Genomic DNA, 19,235 nt, shown 5'->3' on the forward strand with positions numbered 1-19,235 from the left:
TGAAAATACTCTCCCCCTCCCAGATTTCTGCTTGTCTCCACTGGGGAGCAAACACTCATCCTCTTCTTTTCAGCCCCATCCATCCTGAGAATACTCACTGGTCCCAATTCCCTACTCAGGAGGGGGTGCGTAACAGTCAATGACACACACCTCTGCTCTCCCTCGGGAAGTCGGCTTTCCAAACTGGGCCACCTCAAGTTTAGAAGGCAGATGACAGGCTGTCTTACTTAAGCCCTCACCCTAAGCCATATAGGCTCTCTAGCACTGCTTTTATGTAATGTATTTATTAATAACTGCAAGTTTCCAGTAAAACAGCATGTTTCCTTAGCCATTATTCCTGAATTTATGTCCCTCCTACAGGGAAGCCCTCAGAGAGGTGAGTGCCACGACTGCCAAAACCATACGCTAACCTCCACCGTCACCTCCAGATCCACTCACCCAGATGCCTCTGCTCTCATCCCAATGAGACTCTCACTGCTTAATTACCCGATTACTCCCGTGGCACCTGTTTTCCAAGCACAGTTCATTCTACTCTATCAGACTCACCTGTTTTCACTTCCTAGTACAGCTTAGTTCTCGTAACTGTCCATCATTTGTTAAAAACTGAACTTTTTTTCCCCAAATTCCCTTGCCTCATTGTCTTTCTTTCTGTCACATCCAAGAAAGCCCCATCCAGGACAAATACAACCACCTGCTTTCCTGACACTTGGACCTGAGCTGCCGGGAAACATTTAAAAAATAATTCACACAACAGGACAGACCAATACCACGATAATTTATTGATCTTCAATCTCAAATGGACTCCACACCTTGCCCGGCTCACTCGATTTCCTTCATCAGCTTGTTCTCCAGATCTCCACACAATGATTTTACATCCCCTCTACTCTCGAGCATGTGATCCCACACCCTCAATCTATCCATTCTTAAGAAAAACTCTTAGGAGAAATATAAGCTATTAATTGGGCAAAAATTCCCTCAACTTCCCATCATGAAACAAGTACATTTCCCTACAACCACACTCATCCTGCCTCCACAGAGTCCTTGTGCCGCCAATGACATGCCTTGCCTGTGTCTTCAATTTCTTCCTCTGTGAGCACATGAGAGGCTCCGGGAATTAATCCAAGATCATCTCATCTAAGGGCATCTTTCCCAACAAGCCCAACAACCTCATGAGGGCAAAACCTTGACCTCTGGCAGCACCATGCCTCTAAGAGTAACAGCCAGGAAGAGCAGGTGCTGGAAATCAGGGCTGCCCTTCACTCTCCCACCCACCAGCCCAGGCACTTGACAACTTTAAACAAATAAAACATCTCTCCAAAGTGGAGCTCTTGGACAAAGGCCTCTTTCAATAAGTATTTTATAAAGAATATAAGAGGCTTTATTCAATATCTGCGTATTTCAGAAGCAACTAAATATTATGATATCAGAGAACTGAAGAGTACAATGATGAAACTAGTTTGGTATCTTTTACTGTGAGCCTAGACCTAAATAGCACAAGGATAACATGTCCATTTTAAGAAGTATGCCAGAGAAAAGATCTCTATGATTCCCCCACCTGAAGACCCCATTTGGAGCGGCCCTTTGTCCTGTCTGTATGCTGCTGTGACAGGCGTCAGGTAAATCATTACCTTAGGATGGGCTCTAGGTCAGGATGTCGCCGTTCTTCCCTTTTCAAGGAACCCTGATTAAGGGCTCTTAAGATGGTCTTGTCAAAAGTCTCTGAAGACAGTTCCTTTGGAAGCTAGAAAAGAAAAACCACAATATCCAATATTAAGTTTCCCACTTACTGGTAAGTATGTTACAAGTCAGATGCATAAAATGAAGATTAATGCCTCCTGCTCATTATTTTCCCAAAAGCAGTTTGTTTTCCAAATCTTCACAACACCTGACCCCATATGAAGCAGCATAGACCTTTCCTACCGGGAAATGCACCATCTTCTGATTGAACCTCAGGGCTCCCCCAGGTGCAGGGAAACCCACAGCATTCAGCATGTTCCTGGGACAGGAGGACGCCTGCATGGACCTCACACTCTGGCTCCACATGCCACACTGAAATGACACCCATGCTAAGGTTCTCAAGTTAAGGTGAAGATTCTGTTCAGCATAGCTACTACTATTTTTACCCTGGAATAGTATTCCAAGAAGTGTTATCTCTGCCTTTGCACTTAGCACTTGTGTGCCTGTTTTACGTTTTACTCTCAGGCAATGTCAGATCACCAGTGCTATGCAGCAAATAAAGAACTGAATATGAGAGATGGCTGAGAAGCCCTTAATATTACTTATTTATATAAAAACCATGCACCAGAGATGCCTCATGTGATTGAGGTGCCCTCAGAGCAACGTGCTAGAAACCACAAAAAAAATCAACACTTGGCCAAGAAAAATTTCAGATTTTAAACAAAATTTAACCAGTTTACTTTAAAAAAACTCCTAGTAAATTGATTATTCATAAGCCAACTTTCCAAGTCTTCGAAAAATTCAGTTTTAAATTTGACTTTTGTTAACTAATCTGTCCTATTACTGGCACTTTCACTAAAATTCAGAGTAGAACCATTAACAATATCTGAGAAGCCACAGGAATACAAAAATCTATACAAATTGTTGATATACATGTTGAGCTTTGAGAAGTCCAAAGCAAATTTTCTTCTGAAAAGTAAGTATTTTGAGTCAATTCAGAAATTAGAAATTTAGCAAAGGTAGCATAAAGCACTCCTCATTGTGGGGACAGCAGATTGCAAGATCAAGATGCTCTGTCAGAATGAAGTCCCTTCTGGTCAGATGGAAGACTCTGTCAGCATTCTATACACCCACAGTGGGAATCATGCTCTCTGACCACCAACAGGAAAAACAGGTCTGAATCTACCCTTTTTTTTTTTTTTTTGAGACGGAGTCTTGCCCTGTCGCCCAGGCTGGAGTGCAGTGGCGTGATCTCGGCTCACTGCAAGCTCCGCCTCCCGGGTTCACACCATTCTCCTGCCTAAGCCTCCTGAGTAGCTGAGACTACAGGCGCCCGCCCCCTCGCCCGGCTAATTTTTTGTATTTTTAGTACAGACAGGGTTTCACCATGTTAGCCAGGATGGTCTCAATCTCCTGACCTCATGATCCGCCTGCCTTGGCCTCCCAAAGTGCTGGGATTACAGGCGTGAGCCACTGCACCCGGCCTACCCATTTTCTTTTCTTTTTTTTTTAAAAGAGTTTTGCTCTGTCACCGAGGCTGGAGTGCAGTGGCATGATCTCAGCTCACTGCAACCTCCACCTTCTGGGTTCAAGTGATTCTCCTGCCTCGGCCTCCTGAGTACCTGGGATTACAGAGGCACACCACCAACCCTGGCTAATTTTTTTTGTGGTTTTACTAGAGAATGCGGTTTCCATGTTGGTTAGGCTGGTCTCGAACTCCTGACCTCAGATGATCCACTGGCTGTGGCCTCCCAAAGTGCTGGGATTACAGGTGTGAGCTACCGCACCCGGCCTCCATTTTCCAAACAAAGAAATCACTCATTTCAATATTTATATTTTGATATTAGCATTTAAATACAGACTTACAACACCAGGCATATATCCTACTACCCATTTTAAACACAATTTATACTGAATATCTGTACACAGCCAAAGAAAACCAGTGTCAGTGAAAAGTCTATTTCAACTACCAAATCACTGATGGTTGTACTGAACACTGAAGGCAACAGCATACAAATATTCACAGTTCAGTAACACTGTTCACGTTGCTGGGCAGACTGCAGGTATGCAGTCATCAGTATGAGCAAACTGATTTATTTTCAAGTGGTTTTTATGTTCAATTTCCTGGGCCTATTTGCAGTCCTAAAGAAAGACTCATTTGCTAAATATATATATATATATATATAACTGTATATATATATATATATATAAAACTGTATATATATATATATAGTTTTAAATCATGTCTTTTATATTCTAGCCATGTGTTTTGAATTTTCTCACCTTTCAATCCTAGTTCTACATACCCAGCCTCCCACCTCCAGAGCTCCAGCTCAGCCTCAGAACAAGTTTAGAGGAATGAAAGGTTTTTGTACCTAGCTATCACAAAAGTTGCTCTCTAAATACGCTGAGACCAATGGATAATCTAATGTTTGTAGCACCCCTTGTTCATTCAATCATTCAGCAAACTTTCAAACTCCTACCGTGCCCCAGGCACTGTTTTAGGAACCCTGGATACTGCAGTGAAGGAAGAAACAAAAACCCTGGCTGCACAGAGTAGACATTCTGATCATGAGAAATGACAGCTGTAACAGCTAAGAAGAAAAAAACAGGGGACCAGACATGGTGGCTCACACCTGTAATCCCAGCACATTTGGCCAAGGTGAGTGGATTGCTTGATCTCAGGAGTTCAAGATCAGCCTGGGCAACATGGCAAAACTCCATCTCTACTAAAAATACAAAAATTAGCCGGGTGTGGTGGTGCACGCCTGTAATCCCAGCTACTTGGAAAGCCGAGGCACGAGAACAGCTTGAACTGGGGAGGCGGAGGTTGCAGTGAGCCTCTCAAGATGGTGTTACTACACTTACACTCCAGCCTGGGATATGGAGCAAGACTGTCTCAAAAGAAAAGGAAAAAAAAAAACAAACAAAAAACCCCCCACAAAAACAGGTGAAGGGGCCAGAATGCAAAGGACACACACAGGCTGCTATTTGTACGTGAAAAAAGGACTTGAAATATTGACCTCCAACTCACATCTCCACACTACAGCAAGCTAGAAGTACAGGTCAATGGGGTCTGTCAAGGGTGTTCATTTGGACATGTCGTCCACAGGACAGATTTTGCTCCTGAACTTTTTTTTTTTTTTTTTAAAGACAGAGTTTTGCTCTTGTTGCTCAGGCTGGAGTGCAATGGGACGATCTTGGCTCACTGCAACCTCCACTTTCTGGGTTCAAGTGATTCTCCTGCCTCAGCCTCCAGAGTAGCTGGGATTACAGGCGCCTGCCACCACGCCTGGCTAATTTTTTGTATTTTTAGTAGAGATGGGGTTTCACCATGTTGGTCAGGCTGGTCTTGAACTGCTGACCTCAGATGATCCACCTGCCTCAGCCTCCCAAAGCGCTGGGATTACAGGCATGAGCCACCGAACCTGGCAGCTCCTGATCTTTCGTAGATGATGTTAAAAGGAAGGTAAAAGAGAAAAAAGGATAAGATAAACTTGGAAAAGTATCATACAATAGGCAGTATGTTTCCAGAAGTACACAATGCTGCAGATTATTTCATGTAATTGAGAGGCATTTGTACTATTTGAGAAAAATATTATATCCAAATACTGGCTAAGCAGGGTATTCATTAATTGCTATGATTCTGAAGACTGAATTACTTATTTGGAGTTGTATTTGTTTTAAAGCACCTAAGCTTTTAGAAAAAGTGGGCGACTGAAGAAATGAAATCTGTCAAGGCACAAACAGCTGAAGCTTCCAGAGGGAAAGCCAGTAGAAGGCAGGCTCCATGTGCTAGGCACCAGGCCCCAGCTGCGTGGGGGTCAGGTGCGTGCTCTCTCAGAATGAGGGACAGGGAAGCAGGACCCCACATGCACACTGGCACCAAGTCATTCAGTCTGGACCCCCCTTTTCAAGGCTTTTCAGCCTCAGCTCTGCACTCCTGCAACTCACCCACAATTCTGTTGTGGGAAGGATAGCAGAAGGGAAATGAAAACAGGCTGCTCCTTAACCCAAATGAAGCCTGTTCGTGATCACCTGTCTAAATTTTGATAAACTTCTTCTATTGAGAGAAAAGTCAGAAATAATTAGAAGAGATTGTAAAAGTGTGTGGAGGTGGGGTGAGGCAGCCCTGCTTAGCCTCCTCCGTAATTAAAACGTCATCCAGGCACTCATTTTCTCCAATGGGGTGCACTGCCTGGCAGATGGAGCCTGCCCTGGCCCGAGCCACTCTTCTCTGGCATCCTCACGACTGTTACCATGACTGAGCACAGCAGACAGAAGCTCACAGACCCATGCCATCTCTCTCGCCAAGGTGTCCAGAGCTGACATGTCACAGGCAGTGGCTTCTGGCATCTGGAAATGAGTAAAACTCATCCCCTAATCTTACCCAAGGCAGGTCACTAATGAGTGGGAGGAGGAGTCCTCAGCCCTTAACTGACAGAGCCTAATTTACAATAAACCACAGGAAGATGGAACTATTCAAGTCATCCCTGGGTGCTACTTCATTCACAGGGACTAATAAGAAATCCAGCGGAATTCACACTTCGACAGTCTTCCTCAAAGAACCAGCATCTAATGTGCTATTCAAAGCTCTACAAGTTGATGAATAAAACAGTCTCTCATAGATTTAAGAATGATCTGAAAAGAACATACTTATGGTGACAAGCAGACCACCTAAAACTAGCACTAGCCTCATAATATAGTATATGTTTAATAACTACACTTGTAACCAAAACTTAGTAACTCAGTTGGGAATGTTTTGTTTCTGGACTTTCTGCTTTATCTCTCTACTAACAATAAATTTTAAAATATTTGCTTACTGAGAAAGAATTTATCAACCATTTATACCTAGTCTCTCCTTTTGAAATTTATTTCTACCTATTCACTTTTCAATAAAATCAGATTAGTATAAAAGAATAAGGTGATGGTTTGAACAAAATGATCTAAGATACCTTTCACCTCTGGCAAGTCTGTAATAAGATGTTTCTATTATCTTCCTATTCCCAGGAGTTTGGAGATTCTATCATATGGGGGGTGAGGTGGGGAGGAGCTAGAACTCAAAGAAGGAAGAAATGGAGAAATATTTCAGGGAAGTGCACAGCTGAATAGTTGTGAAGTCTGAGAACTCCCACCAAGCAGAAGCAAGCTTCATCTGGTTCTGCAGACACATTCTCTACTAAGAAGTCTCTTTGCAAGCAGCCACCAATGACGCACATCTCTGCAGGAAACTAGGAACAGGGTTCCTTTTTTTTTTTCCAAATAGAGATAGGGTCTCACTAAGTTGCCCAGTCTGGTCTTGGAAATCCTGGCCTCAAACGATCCTCCCGCCTCGGCCTCCCAAAGTGCTGGGATCACAGGTGCACGCCACCGCACCCGGTCTCCATTTTTTTTTTAATGTAGAAATCCCTTCATCATTTCCTTATGTTGGTAATGTCAGGCAAGAAAACATGTTTAGAGTAACTGACGTTTTCCACAGCTAATGTTCATTTAGAGTTCTGAGCCCACCTTTATCTGTATGTTTTAATTTTCCTGGTGTTTTTTTGACATTGAGGTTTCTGGACTCTGTATATTATATAAAAATCATTTTAACAACAAAATCTATATTTTACCTTCAGTAGAAATTCCTGTAGTTCTTGGTGGGTTTTTGTTACTGTTGTGACTGAAAGATCAGACCAATTTACCTGATTTAAAAAAAACACACATATTATATGGTTATTCCTTAGGCAGGAACCGGCTAGAAAAAAGCCATGTGCAAAAACAAAGGGCCTTAAATTTTACTAAGATTAACAATTAGAAATATAAAGTTAATCTGGCATTGTCATAATTTCAAAATTAGTAAAATTAACTGCACATTGACATATGCTACTCAAAAACGTTCTAATAACTCTTTTCAAAATGGCACTTTTTAAAACCTATCTGAAAATGTGATTATGTTTAGTAATTTTTCAGAAAGGGGAGATATGTTATTTTCTATGAACTTACAGAACTCTAAAATGACACTTTTGACAGTACAAATCTTTGCCGCTCAAAAGATAAAAATTCTATCTCCTGAAACTTATTAAGTATACACCTTTAAGAGAAGTAACTAGAGTTTACTGCCTTCTTTGGTAGTACCATTTCATATTTTTATGGAATTTATGGTTAGAAGAGATTTCATCTTTATCTCAATCTTTAAAATCCTATTAAGATGCTAGGGCCAGGTATGATTACTTCCATTTTGAGATGCAGACACTTAAGTTCAAACAAGTTAGGTTACTGAGGTATGACCCTAAGTAGGTGCAAGAGTCAGAACTGACATCTCTTGTGCAACCCCACACCCACTACCTCCTCAATGCTTTTCATGTGGACTCAACTGTGGCCCCCTAATAATTTCTACCCTATAATTATTTGAGCTAAATAAATATTTGCACTATGCTACTATCTAGGCCTTACCAACTTATAAGTAATCAGATACTTAAAAAATATATAAAATTTTATCTACAAGTCTAAAATTAGTATCTTTATTAACTGGCACATTTACATTACTGGCACATTACATTTCTTAAGTGATTTTTAAGTATTCAAATGTTTGCGGAGCAGCTACTTGCGTTGGGCACTGTTCTGACTCTTGTGTCAGGGATGCAGAAATGGACAAGACAGTTAAGTCTCCGCTGACTGAGTTCACAGGCTAATGCAGGAGACAGATAAAAAGCCAAGTGAATACATAAGAATTTCCATCAGTGATCAGTGCTTTGAAGAAAATGCATAGGGCATGGTACAAGAACGGGGAGATGCACATGAGCTGGGGTGTCAAGAAGGATCTCTGAGGAGGGAGCTTTAGAGCCAGAAGGTGGCCTGTCCTCAGTCTGGGGAAATGGCGGAAGAGCATTTCAGGCAAGAGGACAGTGAAGCCTTTAGGAAGGCAAGCCATGAGCTCCGGCAGCAAAAGGGGCCAGCCTGACTGAGCGTGGAGAGTAAAGAGCAAGATGCATGCCACGGTAAGGCACCAGGAGATAAGGGCTGAAATCTTGCAAACTGAGGATCTTTCTCCCTTAAAGCAAAGCTGGAGTTCTGAAATTCATTCAACGAGCAAGTCAGACATGGTGGGATGGCTGAGGATGAAGATTCCTGCTCTCCATGAGAATATCTACTGGAAAGATCTGTGAAAGGTACGAGGGCAGCAGAGTACCATGGATGAAGGAGAAAACATTCTAGTGGAGGGTCAGAAATAACTCCATGAGAGAGGGACAGCCAAAATTTTGCAAGCAATGCCTCTGGAGAGGAACTGAAGTGAGGACGCACAAAAATGTGGCATGGTTCCACCTGGCTTCAGGGTGCATGCCATCCAACCTGAGGAGAAAGGGCATAGCTCAAGCAGGGAGAAGTAAGGAAGATGTAGACAAGGAATTCCCGATACAGCTGACGGGCAAGAATAAGACATGGAAAGTCTTTGCCTGGGAGCACAGAATCAGAGCTGGGCTCTACAGCTAATCCCAGCTGTGGAAAGGACAGGCAACAAAACCAATCATGGGTAAGAAGACAGGGCAATGCAGTGGGAATAAAAGCGTCACAGAGAACAAAGAGGAGGAGGAAAATGCCAGGGAAATCAATGCCAGGAAAGACAATGCCTGTGATCTTGACTTAAAACACAATGGCATTTTTAAAGATATATCTTACATCTTAATTGCGTCCCTAAATCTAAGGCTCTTACTTCTTTTTAATAAAATAGCCAGGGTTATTTTAATGTGATGTAACTTCAAAAAAACTTGGCAAACCATGCAGTAGTGTATGATAAAAAACAGTACATTCTCTTAATTAAAAACAAATATATAGACCTTTTATAGACCTTTTCCCTTAAATTAGCAAACCTGCCACAAGTTTTCCCAAAGATCATTGAGCGCAGCACATGGGGTATCTTTTGTGGGGAAAATGGCTTACTTTGAAAGTGTACTCCCAGTATTTGTCAGCTCTTTTTCTCTGGACTCCTTTCAACATTATCTTCTCAATGTGTACAGCTGAAAGAAAAAAACATACGCTGACTTGTGCTACAAAGACTATAGACACATTTCACTTACCTAAAGTAACCCTAAAAGTTGACAAGTGCTTAACAATTAAGCTACTCACTTTCATCTTTATGACTGGTCTTAAATCACGAAATTAAAAAAAAAGACAAAAAAACTAGAAGTATAGCAATGTGCCATCCACCTATGAAAGAAATTTTTTTCTATACCCATACGACATGCTGAGTGTTTAAGTAATTTCGAACACTCTGCTAACACCAAAGATTTTAAGGATAAAAATAAAAAGTACCTGCAATTAAGATATTTTTCCAAATGATAATCTTCCAACTTGTTATTCAGATTACCACAAATACGGCATTTTACTATCAACTAAATATGGTTCTTCAATTATTAATACATAGTAGATATAAACTAGAAAATATCTAGTTTTATACTTAATTTTTTTTAAGAAACTACTCAAAAGTAATATACCAAGCTGATAAAAATTTCTAATTGGGAATTTAAAAATTATTTTTCTCAAATGTAACCCTCAATATTATATAATGGTAAATATAAACTAACATTATAATAAAGGTTCATAGTGGCAAAATTTTTTCACATTACAGATATAAAATAGTAAACACAAATGATATTAAACTTTAAAACACTCTGAATTGAACTAGATAATCAGTTTATTCATGAAGTAAGCAAATGTATAAATCCCCCAACTATCCATTTTACAACACCTTTAATAAAAGTACCACCTTAGGAAATATATCAATTTCAAAAGAGCCAATCTACTAAGTGTACTCTACTCTAAGGACTTAAAGACACTGCTGTTCAGGGTATAAACAGAAGAAACCACACTTTCAGGATAATGAGGGAGGTAATACCAGGCTAATAATGAATATGCTAAAGGCTGCAGAGGTTAGGAAAGTAACTCAACAGAATGGGGGGGTACACTGTTGGATTCAGGAGAGCAGGAGATGGAGGAAAAAAGGGGCATTCATTTATTTCGCCTTAGAGGAAGAAGTTAAAATAGACAAAGTGGAATACACAAAGTGACAAAAGCATAGAGGAGGAGTAAGACTGTTAAAAGACCATGGAAGGTGGGCAGTGAGAAGGCATGAAGCATAAGATGCAGAAATACACAGGGGAAAAGACATTTATAATAAACAAAGGATATAACATTACCAGTATTTTGTGTCAACTTCCCAAACATAGTGTTCGGTGGCCTGCTAGTGGGCCAATTTCCCCTTTGTGGGCCAGAAATTTTGAGGATGGAAACAACGGAAAATCTCAAAAAGCCAGGCAAAAGCCTGTAACTCCTTAGAACTGTGCAATAGGATAAGAGCCAAAGTGGTGATGGGAGGGGATGCTGTTTCCAAAAGCTGTTATATTAAGTTAAAGGATGACGCCATTCAACAAAAATCTTCTGAACTAATCTCATATTCAGAAATAAAGCAACTCTACTTCTGCAAATCATTGGGCTCAAGGGTCGGGGATCTTGGGTTTTGTTTGGTCAGAACCCAGTTTCACTTAGCAGAAAAATCCACTATGACATTACAGGATATGGGAACACAGCTTCAGCAATGATTTCAAGTTCTGTCTGGTGTTGGCTACCAGAATCGAGGTAAGAGAAGACAAGAGTATGTGATGAGGAATGGCCATAGTGAAAGTGCCCCCAGCCTTCATAAATTAAAACTAAAAAGCATGTATTACACTTTTTAAGAAGTAGGAATACAAGAAAAATCATCTACAGTACCACCTTTACAGTTAATTGTCAGCATTTTGATATAATCTCTATGTTCTTCTAAAATATTTTTACTAAAAAAAGGGACTTCATTGTAAAACCAACTCCACTTTAGGTTATTCATATGTTCAATGAGCTTAGCTGAAGTCGTCTAATTAAAGTAGCTTAGTTGGGAAGATAGGAGTACTGTGACAGTCTTGAATAGAAGTGGTCATTATGTAAACACTTATGTTCAACATTAAACATTCAGACCTATTTTTCCTCTGTGAGGAAAAATGTATTACACAAAAAGGATTATTACTGGTAAAAAAAAAAAGGAGACATAATGACATAAATTCAAAATTGTTATAACTGAGTGTGAAGCTTATCATATATCCTTGGCTCTTTTAAAGCCCAGATGGCAGTCTACATTTTCCATTTCAGTTTCTCTCCCAGCACAGGTTAATGGCTCCGCAAATGCAAAGAGGAAAGAATAATTTGAATTCATTCCTGTTCAGATGGCAATGTCCTTCCATCCTTCATTCCAGCCCTCTTAAAAACTGCATTATTGCAGGAAGAATGGATTTATAAGTAACTTATTTACTCTTACAGAGAACTTGTATAAAATTCATTTTTTCAGTAGACACTGAGCTCAATTCTGCAAATAAAGCACTATACTAAATACTCTGGGGGTCTCTGCCCCCCAGAAGCATGCAACCAGGTTTAAGATTCAGCCAAGACAACGGACTACAGAGCAGAATGACTGCATGCGTGCCAGGACAAGCAGGGCTATGACACAGGAGACACCTAGCGTGCAGACGGCAGAACTAGGAGGACTGGGTCTTGAGTGAAGCCTAGGACCAGTAGGACTTCTCCACTTCAAAAAGGAGAGTAAAAAGTTTAGAGTTAATCAGCATAAAGAGCACCCTGTAATCTTTTGATGTATTAATGCTTTAGGTTTACAAAAAACAAAGCATACCTTCTCGCTGAGCTCTGTGAGGTGCCACGGTAAGTCCGTCCTGAGGTATTGGAGCTTGCTCTATTAAGCTGCTCTCGTTATTTTGCATGTAATCACCATGGGCAGAGTTGTTCTAGATGAGAAAGAGGGAGATACGTTAACTTACACCATGGACTAAGAGTAATAATCACAGATTTAGGTCTTCTCGTTTTACTAATAACCATTGTAGTGGCAATTTTTAGAGATCCGATAGGTGACTGCACACTATGGGCACAAAGGCACAGTGTCAGAGCCACAAGCAGAAGACGAGCACTCTATTAATTATCAACTGTCCTAGCTTTCTTGGGACACAGGAAATTGCTTAATAATATACAGAGTTGCCAATGATGTCAATTCTGAACCCGAATCAAAGGAACACATAACAAATGGTGCCCTTTACACTAATCCTCCATAGGGAATGGCACGTGTACTTTTTACAAGAATCGCTACACCATTTTTATTCATTGTTTGGTTTTAGTAACAGTCCAAAAAGATGCTTTATTAGGAAAAAGTCTTATGAAAAGTATCATCAATACATACCAAGGATTTCTAAACAAGAATATGTATGGACAGGGAGTTTACCATTAAGGTTCAGTCATCTAACAGCAACTGGGTGCTCTAAACCTAACTGAGTTTGCTCAGCCAATCACTAGTGAACTGGAGTAACTTTGACTCCTAGATCCGATGCTTGGAGTAATAAAGGTGATGCCAAACTCACACAGCTCGCCAGAAATCAAGCACTGTCACGTACAAACTGTTACAACATCATATTGATTAAGTAAATAAATAAATAGCCTTATGACAGTTTTTTTATTACAACTCACACCTTATTCCCTCCCTTTATGTGCAGAATCTCAAACACTACTCACATCAAAATCAACTTGGTTTTAAGAATCAATTATGATTTTACAAATCTGCAGTAAACATACATTAATATTTTTTCTGTAAAAAAATTAGGCAGATAGAAGACCCTAAGCTCCCCACAAATCTCTATTTAAAAATATTTCATTCTGCTGTCTAATCACGCATCCCAATCCAACAGTAAGTATGAATTGCTCTATTTATGAGAACAGAGCACATTATATACTTTTGGGAGCTAAACTTCTGCCTTCTAGTCTGTCTTCCTTTATTTAGAAACCCAAGGAAACAAAGACTATCTACCTAGAACCATTTAATAAGGAGAGTATAGACCTCTTAAGTCAACATCCAACTTCTGAAACACTTGGCCTGATAGCCTTTACCAATTTTCAATGTGACTGGTTTTTTTAAAAATGCAGATATGAATTATTTTAATAACAAAACCACGCATATCCTAACCCAGACCATATATTTTATTACAAAATGTAAAACCACATTTACCCACGAGAGATTCTGCTTCTCAAAAGTTTTAATATTGCTGTAAATACTTTAAAAAACAAAGAAAATAAAGTGCTATATAATCCTCTCAAACAGTTGTGTTAACTGGAAGAAGCTTGGGTGAATAGGTTAACCAATTCTTTCTGTTTTTTTTTTTTTTGAGACAAGGTCTCTCTCTGTTGCCCAGGCTGAAGTACACTGGCATGACTATAGCTCACTGCAGCCTCAAATTCCTGGCTTCAAGTGATCCTCTCAACTCAGCAACCCAAAGTGCTGGGATTACAGGTGTGAGTCATTGTACCTGGCCAGTCAACCATTTCCTAAAGCAAAATATTTCTCTACATTGCTCATATGTAGTTCACAAATTTAAAGCAATACTTTCAAATGTAAACTAATGCAAAATATGAAAAAAAGTTTTCATTAGTGAGATGCACAATAAGATACCACTTTATACCCATTAGGATGACTATTATTACAAAAGACAAAGTGTTGGCAAGGACGTGAAGAAAACGGAACACTTACACATTGATGGTGGAAACGAAAATAGTACAGCTACTGTTGAAGACAGTCAGATAGTTCCTCAAAATATTAAACACAGAATTATTTTATGATCCAGCAATTCCACTTCTAAGATATACCCAAAAGAAATGAAAGCAGAAATGCAAACATAATCTGTGCATCAGTGTTCATAGCAGTTATTCACAATAGCCACAAGGTGGAAACTCAAAATCCATCAATAGATGAACAGATAAACAAAATATGGTGTACACATACAATTACCTATATTCAGCCTTAAAAAGGAATGCAATTCTGATACATAACAGGATTTGGATGAATCCTGAAGAGAGTATGCTAGGTGAAATAAGCCACACACAAAAGAACAAATACAGCATGATTCCACTTATATGAGATACCTAGAATAGTCAAGTTCATAAAGAAAGTGGAATAGCAGCTAGGTGTGGTAGCTCACGTCTGTAATCCCAGCACTTTGGGAGGCCAAGGTGGGAGGATCACATAAGGCAAGTAGTTCAAGACCAGACTGGGCAAATTGCAAGATCCTATCTCTACAAAAGAATTTTTTTATTAGCCAGAAGTGGTGGTACGTGCCTGTAGTCCTAGTTACCTGGGAGGCTGAGATGGGAGGACTGCTTGGGCCCAGGGGTTCGAGGCTGTAGTGACCCATGATCGCACCACTGCACTTCAGCCTGGGCAACAGGGCAAGACTCTATCTCTAAAGCAAACACAAAAAGTAGAATAGTAGTTACCAGGTACTGGAGGGAATAGGGTGTTATTTTTTTAATGGGTATAGAATTTCTGTTTGGGATGACAGAACGTTTGGAGACAGTGGTGATGACTCATGACAATGGGAATGTACTTAATGCTACTGAACTGTACAATAAAAGGGAGATAAAATGAGAATTTTATGCTATGTATTTTATATCACAATAAAAACTAAAAATGGAAATGATCACACTGCCTCCACAAACATTAAATTGAAGCAACTGTATAAAAGTTTGCTTCACAAAATCACATTTTTGAAGTCTGAAGTTAACTTTATGAACCCAATTTAACCAAGAAGTAGCCTCCTGTTTAATAACCTAGGGAGAAAAACGAAGTTTGAGTCTCTATCCAAAGTCCTAAGTTCATCAACCCATGAAATATCTACTAATTAAATGTTTATTTTCTCCTCCAAGTCTCAGCATGTATCAATGCTACAAAATCATGTAGACTAAGTTTAGAAGCTATTACTAAACTCACTCACATAATGCTGCATGAGCTGGAGATGAGAATCGGCAGCCCCAGTGGTGGGTGGCTGCTCGGCGATGCTGTCTGCCCTGCACTCCCTGTTTACTTTCCTTAGGGGGAAGGGTAGCATAAAATCTGAGAACTCCTTCTTTAATGGAATCGCATAAAGAGGAATGGCACCCACTATATCTGTTAAGTTCAGATTCCCATGAAAATGAAAAACGGATGAAATGCCAGAATCAGCATTTTACAAAGACTAGTTGGAGGAAAGTGTCAGGACCACGAGAAAAGTGGAGACTTTTTCTCTGCTTGTATCAAGTAAGCAGGGTTTAAAGATTCTAAGCCTGCAAAAATACGCACAAGCATACAAAGAACTTTAGTAGGAGTGCATTCTCCTTTCTTAACTCGCCTGAGGCAGAGCTTCTTCTGTCCTATCGCTTGCCTCAAGAGGTACTGGTTAGCACAAACCTACATGGCATGTGGTTCAGGTGGTCTAGACGGTTTTGCCACAGATCACACGTAGACCCATCACAATTACATACTTGAGATTGCTTAACTGTGGGGACCTTGTGAAACAGCCAAGTAGCTGGACATCCTAAAAAACTCTTCTCTGAAAACATACCATTAGAACAAAGGTCATATTTGCCTTTTGTTGCTGTTAACCAAGGTCAAACTATAGATGGAGTTTTAGTTCGTCTAACAATATTCTACATGGTTCTTGTAGTCCCTCGATATAGACTATAAATTTAAAAATCCAAGATATTCCAAATATAATAACAAAGCAGTAAAAGTTTTTTATTTTTTAAAACCAAATTCACTAACTTCTTCTGAAGTTTTCCCAATTGTCAAATGAGACTTAGAAATTTTTTTTTTTTTTTTTTTGAGACGGAGTCTCGCTCTGTCACCCAGGCTGGAGTGCAGTGGCGCAATCTTGGCTCACTGCAAGCTCCGCCTCCCGGGTTCATGCCATTCTCCTGCCTCAGCCTCCCGAGTAGCTGGGACTACAGGCGCCCGCCAACACGCCCGGCTAATTTTTTTGTATTTTTAGTAGAGGTGGGGTTTCACCGTGTTAGCCAGGATGGTCTCGATCTCCTGACCTCGTGATCCGCCCGCCTCGGCCTCCCAAAGTGCTGGGATTACAGGCTTGAGCCACCGCGCCCGGCCTGAGACTTAGAAAATTAACAGCAGTATACAGTAACATTCTATTAAGCTTCCGTGGCAGATTAAAGGTAGCTAAAAATTATTTAATACTCCTCCCACTGAAAAGTGGAAAAAATTCCCCACCCAGTGGATCTAGGCTGGCTTTAGAATGTGCTGGTGGTGACGCTCTTCTAAAGTTAGGTCCTGGGAAGCCTCAGCCCTGGGCCTCCTGGACACTTGGGCTTGGAGTCCTGAGTCACCACATGAGACACACACTTTCTCCTGGCAGCCGCACTTGATGGACCACATGGAGAGAGGAGAGAGGTCTAGAGATGCCATCTGGGCCCCAGCTGTGTCCCAGACAGCCTAGAACAGAGACAAACTCTTCACTATAGTTATCTGTCTAAATCCCTCACCCACAAAACTGTCAGAGATGGTAATAAAATGGTCATTGTTTTACGCCACTAAGTTTGCGGGTAATTCTGTTCTTTAAATAGCCAGATTCATAGGTCTCCTCCTTCAGTACCAGCATCTGTGCTTCCTTTGCCAACATGCTCTCACTACAGAAGGAAAACATCTTTTAATCCTAGAACTAGGAAGATGATCCAGAAATTGCTATATCCCTGGGCCAGCAGCCCCCACATCTTTAAATCCCCACACCATGGTGTTTTGGGTGAAGTGAATGCGTGCAGGAGTGCACAAGGATCTAGAGAAGTGCACATCTCCTCCCCAGCCCACATCTGACTCTGCCTTCGCCATCGCAGCCTCACCCCACGAGAGATGAGGGAGGGAGGCCAAGGGGTCCTCAGAAAGGATGTGAGCCTGGGCTCAGAAGCTGGAAGGAACTTCCATGCCTTCTGGCACCCGCAGCAGAGCTACTGCTTCACCCCCAGTGCAAAAACATTCTTGGAACCTTGTAGAAACATAAGCTTATAGAACATAAGAAGGATCTACAGCAGTAACTGATTTACTATATAGTGTTGCCAAACACTGCATTAGGATTTGTGTTTCATGCCACTAGTTATTATAGAATGGGCAATTTCCCCAAACTAATAAAACTACTCAACACTCAATGCCACAACCTCTTTGTATGAGGGATGACCTCTTTCTCAAGCAAATACTCCCAATACTCCCAAACATTACAGCATTTGGTTCACATGTGACCATGCCGTCTCTCTAGGACCACCAGTGAATTTCAATCATTTGATACCCAAGACAAAAATCAACTGTACTATGGGAAACATCCCAATTTAGACATTTCTAACAAGAAACATAACAATTCCCCAACATTTATGTTATAGAGTGTTCACTTCAGCGACCAGAGTTTAGTTATTATCTTTCCAATCGCAAGCAAGGCACTACCCCAATTCTGCATCTGACTCACATCACCCCTCAAGTAGATCATAAACTGGAGATCAAACACTGCAGGCTACCTACCATCAACTATCCAAGCAATAAGAAAATAGGTTAATACATGACTTTTCCATCCTATCAAAATGTCACTGCTAGGTCTGCACCCATTTATGCACGCACACACAAAAGCTCAATTAACACAGGGAGTAGAAATAATCAGATTTTTTTTTTTTTTTTTTTTTAAGACAGGATCTCCCTCTGTCTCCCAGGCTGGATTGTGCAGTAACACAATCACGGCTCACTTCAGCCTTGACCTCTCTGCTCAAGCAATCTTCCACCTCAGTCTCTTGAGTAGCTGGGACTATAGGCATGTACCACCATGCCAGGCTAATTTTTTTTACAGATGGGGTCTGGGTATGTTGCCCAGGCTGCAAATAGTCTGATTTGGAAGGCATATTAAATAAGCACAGCCAGTCAGCATCCACCCATTGAAGATTCAATTCAAATCTACACTTGTTACATACTCTTTATATAAAGAAACAATTCCTCTTATTTCCAAAATAATTGTACCTATCCTATATAACTGCAAATTTTTTTATAAAGTAAATACTGGTAAGTACAATTCAAAATAAGACAAAATCACCGCCTGATATACTTAGTCTTTTTTTTTTTTTTAGGCAGAGTTTCGCTCTTGTTGCTCAGGCTGGAGTGCAATGGCACCATCTCGGGTCACTGCAACCTCTGCCTCCCAGGTTCAAATGATTCTCCTGCCTCAGCCTTTGGAGTAACTGGAATTATAGGCATGCACCACCACACCCGGCTAATTTTCGTATTTTTTTTAAATCAGAGACAGGGTTTCACCATGTTGGTCAGGCTGGTCTCGAACTTCTGACCTCAGGTGATCCACCTGCCTTGGCCTCCCAAAGTGCTGGGTTTACAGGCTTGAGCCACTGTGCTCAGCCTCGATATACTTAATCTTAAAGCAGTGTATCATATTGGTATTTTTCTTTCTTTCTTTTTTTTTTTTTTTTTTTTTTGAGACGAAGTCTCGCTCTGTCACCCTGGCTGGAGTGCAGTGGCGTGATCTCGGCTCACTGCAACCTCTGCCTCCCGGGTTCAAGTGATTCTGCTGCCTCAGCCTCAGGAGTAACTGGGATTACAGGTGCCCACTACACGCCCGACTCATTTTTGTATTTTTAATAGAGACGGGGTTTCACTATGTTGGCCAGTCTGGTATCGAACTCCTCACCTC

The 19,235-nt window shown here is 40.7% G+C and overlaps 1 protein-coding gene across 1 annotated transcript in view; it reads right to left on the reverse strand.

The window, feature by feature from the left end:
- Positions 1 to 19,235, reverse strand: part of ZCCHC2 (zinc finger CCHC-type containing 2) — a 56,236-nt gene that overhangs the window by 26,667 nt on the left and 10,334 nt on the right. Inside the window, exons 2-5 of the mRNA XM_032152109.2 lie at positions 12,371 to 12,482; positions 9,598 to 9,674; positions 7,290 to 7,361; positions 1,629 to 1,741 (exon numbers count right to left, since the gene is read on the reverse strand). Of these exons, the coding sequence (XP_032008000.1) occupies positions 1,629 to 1,741; positions 7,290 to 7,361; positions 9,598 to 9,674; positions 12,371 to 12,482 (374 nt within the window). The remainder of the gene's footprint in view (positions 1 to 1,628; positions 1,742 to 7,289; positions 7,362 to 9,597; positions 9,675 to 12,370; positions 12,483 to 19,235) is intronic.

The sequence above is a fragment of the Hylobates moloch genome, unplaced genomic scaffold, assembly GCF_009828535.3.
Source record: "Hylobates moloch isolate HMO894 unplaced genomic scaffold, HMol_V3 SCAFFOLD_5, whole genome shotgun sequence".
In the NCBI taxonomy this organism is placed as follows: Eukaryota; Metazoa; Chordata; class Mammalia; order Primates; family Hylobatidae; genus Hylobates; species Hylobates moloch.